General features: G+C 56.3%; 1 protein-coding gene across 1 annotated transcript in view; it reads right to left on the bottom strand.

Moving 5' to 3' along the window:
- The window catches only part of RUNX3 (RUNX family transcription factor 3), a 28,964-nt gene extending 16,470 nt beyond the window's left edge, over positions 1-12,494 (bottom strand). The window contains exons 1-3 of the mRNA XM_026517019.4: positions 12,192-12,494; positions 10,164-10,320; positions 2,341-2,445 (exon numbers count right to left, since the gene is read on the bottom strand). Coding sequence (XP_026372804.3) covers positions 2,341-2,445; positions 10,164-10,320; positions 12,192-12,494 — 565 coding nt within the window. The remainder of the gene's footprint in view (positions 1-2,340; positions 2,446-10,163; positions 10,321-12,191) is intronic.
- Positions 12,495-13,692: the final 1,198 nt, after the last annotated feature.

Genomic DNA, 13,692 nt, shown 5'->3' on the forward strand with positions numbered 1-13,692 from the left:
GTCTCAGGTTTGGGGGACCCTGGGAGAGAAGAGCAGGCAGGGGATTTGAAGTGGGGGCTCCCAAAGGCAGGGATGAGCCTCCACCCTCATCTGGGGCCTCAAGGGGGAGGGGAGGCAGCTCTGGGCCGAGCAGGGTTGGGCATGGAGGGTCCCGAGGGATACCAGGCATTGCTGGGCCCCCCAGAGAACATTCCTAGCAAGCTCCAGGCCCCCCTGCTCTTATGCCTCTGCAGCCTGGGTGCTTTGTGGAGTGGCTTCTCAGTGCTGTACCATCACACTGAGCCCAACCGTGGCTCTGTCCATCCCGATTCTGCCCCTGGCGACAGAGTGGCATGTCACCTCCTTTATACCTCTATGGCCATGGCTTGGGTTTCTCAGCGGCCACCCTGCGGCTGACCAAGAGAGGGCCACCTCCCACTACGGGTGGTGGTGGGAACGCATGGCAGTGGCCAGGTACTGGGGATCACAGGACACCATGGATCCAGTGACTCACCAGGACCTTCCCTCTGCCACAGCCAGATGCTAGCCACATGCCGTCACTGATCTCTAGGCCTGCAGTGTGGGTGGTATCACCCCACTTCCGGGAGGAGGGGCTGAGGCCCAGAGAGGCCAGCAACTTGCCCAAGGTCCCTCAACTGAGCTGGCTGGCTCAGAATCTGTGCTCTGCATCATGGTGGCCCATGGCTCACAAGGGCTTCCCAACCATCACCACCTGAGACTCTTGGGATCACTGACCCAGTTCACAGATGACAAAACTGAGGCCAAAAAGAAGACACGACTCGTCCAAGGCTATAAAGCCAAAGCCAGGGGCATGGCCCATCCAAGCCCAGTCCCAACAGGAATTTGGCCAGAGAAGATCTGCACCTGTGAGTCTCTTGGCCAGATGTGGGAGCTCAGGGAGGCTGGAGGAGGTGGCCCTGAAAGCCTACAGGGAGAGTCGTCCAGGGCCACCAGGCCCAGCATTAAGCCCTTCCCAAGTGGCCAGACACTGGAGTGGGTCCAGGAATTGGATAGGTGGGGAGCCAGGCCAGCCTGAATCCCAAGAAGGAAGGGGCCAGCCCACGGCCAGGCCTGGGTGGCCCTCACTGACGACACCCTGGCATACCCACACCCTTGTTCTGAGCCTCCTGGGCTCAGGTCCCCATTCTGTCTTCCTGCCCCAAGTCCACCTAGCTTAGAATGGAAATCCAAGACTGTCTCTGGAAGACAGGGCACCTCTCAGTAGACCGTGGGAGGCCCTGGCCGGTTCTCAACGTCCGTTGGCCTGGATTCTCTCCTCACTGGAACTGGGGTGACCCTTTGGCTCTGCTGTCACAAGGATCCCATGAGATAATAAATGTGAGAGGGTTTTCTAAACTGCAAAGGGCCACTATCACAAAGAGAAAGACAAGGCAGCTCTCAGTACCCTGCACTGAGCACATCACAGATCTGGGGGTGGTCCCTGCAAGCACTCTGGTCAGGACTCTGGTCAGAAAGCAGCCAGTGCAGAGATGGCCAGCTGGTTCTTGGTTTCTTTCTTGCTTGCTTTTTTTCCCTTTCATTCATTCATTCATTCATTCATTCATTCATTCAGTGAATGCAAGCCTCTGGCCCACTCTGTGGCAGCTGCCCCTCCCTCCAATTTCCCTAATCTAAATCTGCAAACTCCAGATCCTGCAGGAGGCAGAAGCAATTAAAAACAACTGTGTCTGATGCTAAAATGCACACATCAGGACTCCCTGCACATAGCAGGTGCTCAAGAAATATTTGCAGAATCAAATTTGCATTCCTGAGTGTGGGTTTTGGGGTCACAGTGCCTGGGCTCTGTGTGACTTAAGTCACACACCGAGATCCAAAGAAAGTTTCCAAGGAGGGGATCTGGCCTCACAGCCAGACTAGCTCCTGTTTTTGATGGCTCCCTCCCTCAGTCACTGGCAGAGGAAGCTGGGGTGGAGTAGAGCAAACCTGGCCTGACCCCCCTCCCCTCACAAATACCCTATCTGAAGCCTTTTCCATCCCAGAAGGCTTTCCACCCCATTCCTTTCCTTAACAGATGCAAACTGCAAGCCCATACTCCCTTAGCTGCCAGTCCGCACCCCCTTCTGTGGGCAGACATCCCACAGGGAAGGGGGTCAAGCTAATTCTGCCTTTCCCCATTCCCAGCATCCTTGCTGGCCTCCAGAGGGTTTAGGGGCTGCTGGCAGGCACACAGTGTGTGTTGGGATGTAGAGCTCAGGACTGCGATCCCCCACAGGAGTGTTCCACAGATCCAGGGCCATCGGTCTGACCTTGGCTGCTGCCCCCCCCCCCATGCTGGGCTCTTCTCCCCCACCCAGGGGGCTCAGTGACTCTGGCACTTACGTCTGGGTTCCCGGGGTCCATCCACTGTCACCTTGATGGCTCGGTGGTAGGTAGCCACTTGGGTGGGGTTGGTGAACACGGTGATGGTCAGTGTGAAACTCTTCCCTGAGGGGAGTAGAGAATAAAGGCAGGAGGTTGGCACCTGGAGCTATTAACAACACCCTGTTCTCCCTTCCAGAAGAGGCAGATCTCTCTCCTTTGAACCTGGACAAAGACGGGGCTCTGGGTGAAGGTCGAGCTGCTGGCCTTGGCATTCAAGGCCTCAGGAGGTCTGGCACCAACTTTATCATCTTCCCCCACCCCATGCTCTGGGCACCCTGCTATTTCCTCCCTGCTTCCTGGCCTTTGTGCTATTCGTTGTACCCAGAGACCCTCATGATTTTGAGGTGGAGAGCACCCCAAGTATATTTATAAAAATACGTATAAAAATACATATTTGGGGGGCACCTGGGTGGCTCAGTCAGTTAAACATCTGCCTTCGGCTCAGATCATGATCCTGGGGTCCTGAGTTAGGCTCCCTGCTCAGCTTCTCCCTCTCCCTCTCCTCCCACTCGTGCTCATGCCCTCTCTCTCTCTCAAATAAATACATAAAATCTTTAAATAAATACTGTTTTTTCCTGAAAGTAATTATGACCTTTGTAAGTATTTGGGGAACACAGAAAAATCACCCACAGTCCCACTAGCCAGAGACACACACTGCTAACATTTGGATATTTTCTGCTCTCATCCCGTTTGGGTGGGTATGTGTGTTTGCGGAGTGGCAAGGATTCCAAAATACGTATCTTCACACCCCGGTTTTGTTTTTCTTCATTTAACCTCACATCATAAGCACTTTCCGATGTCATTAAAAATCCTTCATAACCTTTTTTAATGGCTGCAAAGTACTTCAACCCACAGAAGCCTCGTCTTTTCTTTATCTGCTTCCCTCCCCTTACTCCCTGGCGCTGCTGACCCCGCAGCCTCCTCCCTGCGGCCTGGGGGGGGGGGGGCTGGGAGAGGGCTGATTGGGGAGCTGCCGACGCTTCATTTGTAGACGCTACTGTTATTTCCAGAACTCTGTTCTATTTTTAGATAGACATTTGGCTCCAAAGTCTCCATTCAAAATTCCTAAGAGAGGAAAAACTTTTAAAATAATATTTTTTTTTTTTACCATTTAAAATAAAATGAAAATGACCTTTTGTTTATAAAAAATCTTTGTCTCCATCTCAGCTTCTTTCCTTAGAATAGGTTCCAAGAAGTGGTGAGTGATTTCATCGCATCAGAGGGCTGGGACGAATTCAGGCGCATTGATCTCTCCAGTGAGAGTCACCGTGACTGTGGCCGCTTCAAGGCCCCCACTCAGCGCGGCCGTCAGCAGGACGGCCCCCTATCACGGCGGAAGATCGACGTGCTCCTGACTTCATCGGCGGCTCTGCCGTGCCTAGCGACACTGAAACTTTGTATATGCTTATGGTCTGTCCCAACCCAACACAAATCATCGCTGCGTGTTCCTTCAGGCTTTCCTTACTGGCGTTTTAGTGCCTTTAAGAGATCACCCTGTGTTAAGCCGTTAGCACTTCCCCACCCGCTCTGCGGCAACCACTTTCTCAGCTCAGTGGCCTTTACACTCTGCCTTCTGACACCGAGCTGTTTTGCATTTTCAGCTCTTCCTCCTGTGGCTGATTTCTCCTCGTGTTTCGTATTCGGGCAGGGTTCCCCATGTAACAAGCAGATACCTCTGGTAAACAGCGTTCTCTCTACCTTCTACCTTTAATTCTTTGATTCTACTGGGGATTTAACTGGTGGGTCTGGTAGAAGTAAGGATTTTTTTTCCTCAAAGGACAACCCAATCCTCCCATCACCTTCACTGAAGTAGGAGTCCCCTCTCGCCTGCCTTCTTCCCTGCCAGCATCAAAGCTGCATGAGACTGGGGATGCTGGGGTGGGGGAGAGCTTCGCTCACCTCCTAAGCTTGGCCTCCTCCTTCTGTGCCTCTGAGCATCCCTATCTCTGCACCCCAGTTATCGATCCTGGGACTCCCTAAGGGCAGGGGCCCGTGGCCCGGTGCACCTGTGTCCCCAGGGCTGGCCCAGGGTGGGCAACGGAGGTAGGCTAGCTGCATGGACCCCTCTGCTGCCCCTGCATTCCCGGCTACTCTCCAAGACAGGCAGGCAGCCTTGATACCCCCCTTCACAGGTGGGAGATGAAAACTCAGGGCAGGGAAGGATAGCTCGCGGTTCTCTTTTCACGGCTGGGTCTAATGATCACATGAAAACTCGAGCCCCGGAAACAGTAGAATCCAGAACAAAAGTAAACCTGCTAGACTTCCAGGGCCACCCCACGGAAACCCAGGGCTTCTGAGACACCAGGGGGTGGTTTAAATTGAGGTGTGACTCAAAGTGGGGCAGAATGAGGCCTCTCTGGAAGAATTTTCCTGAGCCAGCCCACTGGAGGCAGGGACAGAAATGCACACAGCATCTGCCCCTGGAGTCCTGGGTCAGAGGAAAACTCTCAGACCACAAGGGCACTTTCCATGGTTTCTGGAAAACGAAAGTGCAAAAGGTCTAGGGAAATGTCAGACAGGTGGCCTCGGGCTCCCTGCCTACCTCCCCTTCCTGGGATCTGCCTTCCCTCCCTCTTTGGTCGTTTTTTCTCCTGGACTCCTCCCTCCCCCGCCAGCCAGGCACTTTCCTGGGTGGCGTTGGGGGGGGGGGTGTCCCTGGGCCTCTGCTGCTTCCATCACCTCCTAGACACTGCAGGGTGCTGGGCCAGATGGGCCCCAATTACTGAATTTCTCTCAGGTCTCCACTGAAAAGTCACGTCCTCAGTGAAGCCCTCACTGGCCCCTTTAAAGCAGGCATTTTAAACTTGGCATCCGGGGCTCCTTCTTAGGATTAAGTGGGCCCTGTGAACAGGGGTAGGAAAAAAAGAGACAACTGTATTATCTCTAACCTCTCGCTGCAATTTAGCATCTCCCTCAAGTATGACCGTGGGCAACAAACCACAGAGGTATTACAGAAGTCCCTGTGACCTTGTCACCAACAGACGTCACAGATATTTACATATCACATTACAGACGTTGCAAATTTCTCTAAATATCTTTTATGCTCGTCACAACTTCAAAATCATGGTCGTCATCAGACCCATTGCCACATCTTATTATTTAATACACTAATAAAGGAGCACATTTATCCCAATTTTTAAAGACATTTTGCTATGTTTTATTATAATTGGTTTCCATTGTAATCCTTTGTATTTTATTTTATTCTTTAAAACACATTATTCTGAAACTATCAAGTGGCCCCTGGGGTAAAAAAAAAGGTTAAGAAGCCCAATGGGAAGCATCAGAGACCCTCCCGCTCCTCCCCTACCTGCTCAAACTTCCCCCGTCGCGCTTATTACTTTTGGCAATTCCTCTACTTATTTATTTCCTTGTCTCCCTCTACTAGATGGTAAACTCCCTGGGCACCAGAACTTCTGTCTTGTTCACTGCTGTGTCCCCAGCCCCTAGGACAGCTTCCGGTAAATAGTAGGTGCTCAGAAATGTTTGTTAAATGCATTAAGGGAGAGACTACTGTTTCCATTTTACAGATGAGAACACTGAGACTCATAGAGGGGCAATGAGTCATCCAGGTCAACAGTATCTAGGCAGGGCCAGAAAGGGTAGAATGTGCTAGAGCCTGCCCCCCCCAACCCCATACTAAGGACCGCCTCCTGGGGAGTGAGAAGCCCCCACTCTCACCAGGCAGCAAACCACACACTACCCCTGAGGTGATCAGCTCTCCTCTACAGCTTCCTCCCGCTTTCCAGGCCCATCATCACCCCTCCCTGGTATCCAAAGAGAGGAGGGAGTGAGGGAGGAGGACAAAGGGGGGGGGCAGGACCTGGGTGCAGGAGTGGAAGGGAGGGGCACGTGTCAGGTAAAATGGGAGGCGGGGGGCCCCCTGAACAAGGGGTGGGGGAAAGCTGTCTCCCTGAGTGCCCCTCACCTCTCTCTCTGCCTGATGGTGAACCCATTGTCCCATGGCTCCCCGTCTCAGGGCAGGAAGCTGAGATGACAGAGACGGTGGACGATTTTGTGCAGGAACCTCAGGCAAACTTGGCATCAGCCAGAAGTCCAGGAACTGCAAATCAAGGCACTCCGGGGCTGGCCCTGGTTGGAGGAGGGGAAGTCCTAGTCTGGAAACAGCTGCCCCTCAGGGCCCTGAGTGACCCTAGACAATCTCACGGGACCTGGGGCCACTGGACCAATCAACACGTACAGCTGGGTCCGGCAGCGTGGCTTTGGGCCAGTCCCCGTCCCCCTCAGCCCGGGTTCTCATGTCGTAAACCCCCACCACGGGGGCTTCATGGACAGCAGGAGGGGGACACGTCTCACGGGACCTCTGGGTTTTCTCTACATCGGTCAAGAAGCCTATAAGCTGCACCCACACATCTCACCTCAAATCTTGCTCTACCTGCTATGATTTCTTCAACCAGCTGAGGACAGTTCAGGAGCTCATGCTGTTTTCATTTTCACCTAGGCCGCCTCCTAGAGGACATTCTGGGAATTTGTGGTATGTGGTCCTCCAGAGGGGACATGGGGGGCAGAGGACACATATGTCCAGCGGGGCACAGGGCACTGAGGTAGTCATTCCTCCTGTGTGTGAAACACCTGCTACAAAGATTCTCTGAGCCATGAGCCTAACTCAATTTTACACAAAGTTTTTTGCACACTTTTAGTATATGCTGAATTCTACACGACGGAAAACAGGGTTTTTTCCCCTTAAATTTTGTTCAGAACTTTGCCGAGCATCGTTCACCACTTCAGAAAACCACGTCGTTGGCAGCAGTGGGCTCTGTCCGTGCACGCCGGGGCCGGCGGTCTGCCGGGGCACTCCCGGGGCTTCTGCCAGAGTAAACGCAGTGGGGTCTCGCCCGACATTTATATATTCGGATGGGTATTTTATCATAAATCACTTTGCCCCTTTTTCTCCATTACAGCTATGGACTTTTATCGATTTTGAAACTATTCCATTCACTACACATTTCATTGTAGGACAGGGAAGGGTGCATTATACGATATTTGTTGTAAGAAGGGCACTGCGTCTGGTGGGCTGGGGACCTCGGCCCTAATCACTGCAGGAGACACCCGTGACTTGGTTTCTCTCCCTCCCTTGCCTGGGGTCCCACCTTCAGGCTTCTCATGAGGGCTCTGTGGTGGTGGTGTGTCTATGTCCTTTGTGGAAACCTATCTTCCTGGAATTAAGACAGCATCAGGGAATAAAAGGCAAGGAAACAAACAGAAGTTTCCATCTGGCTTCTTGGTCTTGGCTTCTTGGGTTGGGTCCCAAACTCCAACCTGTCCCAACTCCTGAACTGCCCCACTGTCTGTGCCAATCACTGATTTGTCCTCTCGGTGGGAATTTCCCAATGGGCAGCATGGACACAGCAGAGGGACTGCTGTGGGCCACAGGACCCCTGCGCCCTCCTTCTCACTGCCAGCCGCCTCCACTTCTCCCACTCCACAACTCACACCTTCTGGGTTTCCCCCGCCCCCGCCCAAACCGCACCATAATCACAGAATCAGTGACTATACCACTCAAAGGGACTTCAAAGATCTCCTCCAGTCACAGGCATTTGAAGTAACAAAATCTGTAACCTGTATCCGACTCTCAATATATGCCAAGTGATACACGGGTGCCAATTTCCTTAATCCTTATAAAATCTCAGGAGAGAGGGGTCATAATTTCCTCCATTATACAGATGGGGAAACCGAGGCACGGAAAAGTGAAGCTGTTTGCCCCACATCACTCAGCAAGTCACCGGCAGAGCTGGCACCGAAATCCAGGTGGGCTGGTTGTCGAGCCCAGGCTGTTCAATATCGTGAGCCTCTGAGGTCTGAAAATCTTGTCGAGCCCCCAGGTATTGGAACTCCCACTCAGGCCCTTTCCTGCCCCCACCCAGGACCAGTGAGACCGACGGGAGAAGGGCGGTGAGAACGATTTACGAACTCAGCCTCCTGAGTCTTCCAGAGCCACAACCGCAGCCTCAGCCTCGACTGCTTCAAGAGCACCAGCTCAACGATGCTTTGCAAACCCACCTCCCTCCCCCAAGGCCCTGCAGGGTGAGTGCAGGTCTGTGGGCATAAATGCCACAAAGAACTCACTCTACGCGGCAGAATGGCCAGTGGGCATTCTGGTCACCTGGTCACTTGGGGAATCATCGTGTCTTCTCTTTCTCGATCTCACCTCCCAGGACAGGGAGTAAGGTGCCACGTTCCTGATGCCTTGCTGGGCTCCCAGGACGGACCTCCCCTCCAGCCTGCTCCACCAGGGGCCACAGCTACAGTGGCCTCCCTGGCCCTCTCCCCCTCGCACCCCCCCTGCATCCTCGGGCCCCCTGGGCCCGCACACCTGGCCACCGCCCCAAGGTCAAGCTGCATCCCAGCAGCCCCCCCCGCCCCCCCTACACTGGTGGCGAGTGACTCTCCACTCAGGGCTGCAGCAGGGATTAAGATGCAAAAGGCTGGAGAGATTGGGGATGACAAAAGGGGCTTGGAGACTAATTAGGAGCAGCAATGAAAGCTTAATTCATAAAAGCAAACATTTTCCATCCATCAACCTGCAACCAGTTAAGGGCAACGTTTGAAAGAAATCTGTGCGTGGGGAAGGGAGCCAACAGGAACAGGAAATGTTTGAAAGAATGTAAACTATTTCAGTTTCATAAAAAGTAACAAGTAAACAGTTATTACATGCAAATAATGCCCTGGTTTTAATTAATGCTGAAAAGTCAAAATATGTTTGACATTTGTATGTATACATTGAACGGTTGGAGAGGAAAAAATGGTGCCCAGATGCCCGGTGCTGAGCAGGGCTGGCGGCTCCGAGGGAACTCAAACCTTGAGAAGGTCTTGTTTATTGGTGATGAAAAGTACAATTCTGCCTCAGCCTCTGTGGAGACTGGGGGCAGAGGGAACCTAGCTTACTTTCTTAACCAAGCTGGAGGGGCAGCCTGGGTCTTGGGAAGGGCACTCCCCCGCTTTTCAGCAGCCTGGTCTTAAAGGGCCAGCGAGTCCTCAAGCCTCCATTTCGCTGGGGCAGGGTTTCTAGGACTTCTCCACCCAGAAGTGATGATGGGTTTCAGGTCCCCGCAGCCTCCCACTCAAGAGCCTCAGGGCGGCCGCCACAGTGGCGGCTGGTCCTGCCTTCCTTCCTACTGCCAGAGGCATATCACGCGCAGGGGGGCACACTGGCCTTGATTCTGGGGTGGGGGATGGCAGCCTGCAGGCTGTGCTTTCCAACATTCGGCATCCTGCACTGCATTCGTGTCTCTTCTAAACCACCTTAAGGCTCACGGGGCTGGGGAAACTGTGGCTTGGGGCGACCACAGCTGGGGAGAGGCAGCTCACTCACAGCTTGAAGCTCAGGAGATCCCAGCCCCGTGGGGAGAGTGGCTGGGGTGCTTGCCCCGCCCCAGACCAGCCATTTATCTAAGCCGCTGCTAAGCCCACTTGCCACAAAAAGACCTACGAGGTCCCCTTTGCAGTTCATTAATCCATGATCTCCTCTTAGCATCTTTTATGAACCCAGAACACTCCACTGGGAAAGAGGGGTGACACACAGCTTCGAGAGTTAGTAAACCCCAGAAACTGGGAGCAAATTGTGTCTTTTTCTGGCGAAGGACCCGCATCCTCAAAGGGTTCTGTGACACCCCCATGGGGCTCCAAACTGCTGTCTTAGTCAAAGCCAGGGCTGGGGACTTGTTTCTGGGGCTCCCATTGGGACCCCAAGGGCTTGCTCTCAGCTTCCTTCCTAGACCTTTGCCATTGCTGGTGTCAGGGTGCGCAGACTCCCTGCCGCTCACCTCGCCCACTGCGGCCCACGAAGCGAAGGTCGTTGAATCTGGCCACCTGGTTCTTCATGACTGCCGAGGCATTACGCAGCTCCGCAGAGTAATTCTCATCATTGCCAGCCATCACAGTCACCACCGTTCCATCCGGCACGTCCCCCAGCGCCACCACCTGAGGGCACAGGGGCAGGGGGACAACTTAGAAAGGTAGGGAAGGCCAGGAAGAGGTGGGGAGGGGCTGGGCAGCTCCCCTAGGTTCCAGGCGCACTGCAGGATTTCTCAAAGGCAGAGCGGAGAAGAGGCTAAAACACAACGGGCACCTTCCCCCCTAGATAACAAAAACAAAAAGCTGAAATCTCCGCCTTCCACACCCAAATCCTAGATCAACTCGTTAAGCCGTGTCCTGAGAAATTATCCTTGCAAGGAAATCTGAGCGAGAGCTGTGAATGAGCTCCATCACTATGGTGTGGGGTGTAGTTCCCCTCTTTCCTTGGGCCTGAGCAAAAGAGGAATCAACATGCTCCTAGCAACCAAGTCTCTAAGTAAAAATAATATCAACAACCATAATAACGGGACTGCTCCCCACGCTCGATTAACGCAAGAGCCGTTTGGGGTATGAAATTGGGCTCTGAAATGTGGCCCGGGCCCAGTCTGCCGGCCTCTGCAGAGCCTGAATTCGTTATGCAGGGAAAATGCAAAATGCAAAACAAACCGGTGTTTTGAGAGGGGTTGTACAGAAAACCCCTTTAAAGTGAGAGAGGGGCTTTGGATAGGAGGATGCACCTGCTGGGAATTGCAGGATGGGGGTGGAGATGCCCCCCTAATGCGATCCCCCCATCCCTCACCCCAAGCAGCGCGCAGAGGCAGATGCCTTTTGAAAAGGAAACACACTGCAAATGTAGTCACAGCCATTTAAACGTGGCCACCGCGTGCAGGGACTAGGGATCCAGATGGTAAAAATTTCAAGGAGAAAATGTTTGGGGTCTGATTAAAAAGGCCAGATTTCCTGTCAACATCCTGTCTTCTTTTAATTTCAAAGATTCCTTTTAAGCTCCAAGTGACAGTAAAACCTCCGATCGGAGGATTAAAGTCACACGGGCCTCCCCCTTCCCCCCCTCCCCGGGAGATTTTCCCCACTGGCATTTTAAGATGTCACCCGGGAGACCTCCAAGAGCCACTCATCTTTTTTTTTTTTCTTTCCAATTTGGAGTCGTCTTAATGGGAGCAAGGACGGCCCCAGCTGCCAGAAGCCGCTGTTTCCAGCCACCTCGGGCACCCGCCACCCCCAGCCGCTGGCCCTTCCTGCCCTGCCCTTTCTCACGGCAGCTGTGAGAGGTTTAGGGGAAAACCAAGGCGTTTTCGTTTCATCTCGCTGCCCCCTTAAAAAAATGAAAATGAAACAGTCGCCTACTCCCTACCAAAGAGAAAAAGATCCTCTGAAGGACTGGGGGCTGCCAGGGGTGGGAGCGCCCCCCATTTCTGCCCGACATTCGGGATTCCCGCCGCAAACGTTTAGGGTTCGGTGCCCCCCTTCTCAGCCCTAGAGTCGCCCGGTGTAAAATTTCAGAAGCCAGCGGTTGAGGGTGTGAGCAGGAAGTGTTTCTGAAGCGGTGCAGGAGGAGGGGTGCTGGCAGTAGAGGGTAGGCCCTATCCACCCTCCGCACCCCACCTCCGGTGTCCTCGCCCTGGTCAGGGGCTCTTCTTCCCCTTTGCCTGCAAGGCTGTGTTGGAGGGATCCGGACTGGAGAGGAGCGAAGCCCCATCCGCCCGTTTCCTCATCAACGTCTTTCAGCAGGGCTCCCTGAAGGTGGAGGGGACAACCCCCCTAAAAGCCTCCCGTGCCGGGTGCATCTGAGAGGGAACGCCAAAGTCCCCGGGCAGAGCGCGCAGCGAGACCGAAAGCGCCCTGGGCCCGGCCGCTGGGCTCTCGCCGCGGGGTAGCGGGCCCGTCCCCTCCCTTCCCCGGCCGGGGCACCGGCTCCTGCAGCTGAGGCGCCCAGATCCCCAGGGCCAGCGTCCGCCCGCCCCGGGCCCCGCACTCACCTTGAACGCGACGGGCAGCGTCTTGTTGCAGCGCCAGTGCGAGGGCAGCACGGAGCAGAGGAAGTTGGGGCTGTCGGTGCGCACGAGCTCGCCCGCGTGGTCCGCCAGCACGTCCACCATCGAGCGCACCTCCGGCCGGCCGCGCCCGCCCGGCCCCACGGCCGCCTGCGCGCTCAGCGCGCCGCTGTTCTCGCCCATCTTGCCGCTGCTGCCGCCGCCGCCGCCGCCGCCGCCGCCGCAGGGGAAGGCCGTGGAGGGAGGTGTGAAGCGGCGGCTGGTGCTCGGGTCTACAGGAATACGCATAACAGCGGCCGTCAGGGCGCCGGGCGGGCGGCGGCGGCGCGGCTCCCCCGGGGGCGGCCGGCGCGGGCGCCTCCTCGGCCGCCGCTGCCGCGAGAAGCGGGAAAGCAGAAGCGGCCGGGCCGCAGCCTCAGGGAGCAGGGGGCGGCGCCCGGGGACGCCCCGCCGGGGCCCGCCCGCAGCGAGGCCTCGCTGCCCCGACGGCCGCGCGCAGCCTGCCCGCTAGTCCCGCATCCTGGGCTCGCGGCCCGCTCGCTGCCGCCTCTCGCGGCGGGACGTCTGCCTCGGCCGCCGCGGCGGGGCCCGCGCGGGCTGTGCCGCCGCCGCCGCCGCCTCCCGCCCCCGCAGCCCGCTCGCGGCCGCCCCACCGACTGAGCGGCCGCAACCCCAGAACAAATCCTCGAGAATCAAGTGGCGGCGCCGCGCCGGCCCGCGCGGGGTTAGTACCCCGGGGCCCGCGGGGGCGGGGCCGGCCCGAGCGACGCGTCGCGCAGCCAATCGGAGCCCCCATCGCCGGCACCTCGGCCGCGCTCGTGGGGGAGGAACGGGGACCGCCGAAGGCCGCCCAACGGGGAGGGGCGGAAGGCCCCGCCCCGGGGAGGACGCCCAGGTCGGGGCCCCGGCGCGTTAGCCCAGGGCTCCTCGAAAGTTCGGGGGCCCCGGGGTCAATGCTAAACATTTGGTTAAAACGTCCGGGCCCTACAGGAGGCTCCTCTGCGGCTGCCTCCTGGGCGGCGGCTCCCTGACGCGGGACCGCAGCTCCCCTTCTCGCGCCCTTTACCCCGCTGCCGCTGGCTGGGCCTTCCCCGCTCCAGCTCCTTTGGGCCTCTGATGCCTGCCCTCTCAGCTGGGGGACGCGGGGGCTCCAAGGCCAGTGACATCGAGCGGGGAGCTGCCCCAAAGAGGTTTCCTCACCGTGCCCCGCGCTCCCCGCCATCCTGCAAATTATTTCGGCCCAAAAGCTTCCACTACACGAGAGATTCCACGACCACCAGCCGCCTCTGCACCTCCCAGCCCGGCGCGGCTTTGGGCCCGGCCTCGTTGGCCCCGTTGCCAACAGGGGACAGACGGATGTCCCCCGCGGGCTGGCATCTGGCTTGGGGGTGACAAACCCCGTTCCTCTCCGCTCCCCCCAAAGCAACTTTCAGGACCGTGCAGGCCTCGCTTCCTCGTTCTTCGTTGTGGCGGCCTGTGATTCTTT

This window comes from Ursus arctos, unplaced genomic scaffold, assembly GCF_023065955.2.
Source record: "Ursus arctos isolate Adak ecotype North America unplaced genomic scaffold, UrsArc2.0 scaffold_32, whole genome shotgun sequence".
NCBI classification, from domain to species: Eukaryota; Metazoa; Chordata; class Mammalia; order Carnivora; family Ursidae; genus Ursus; species Ursus arctos.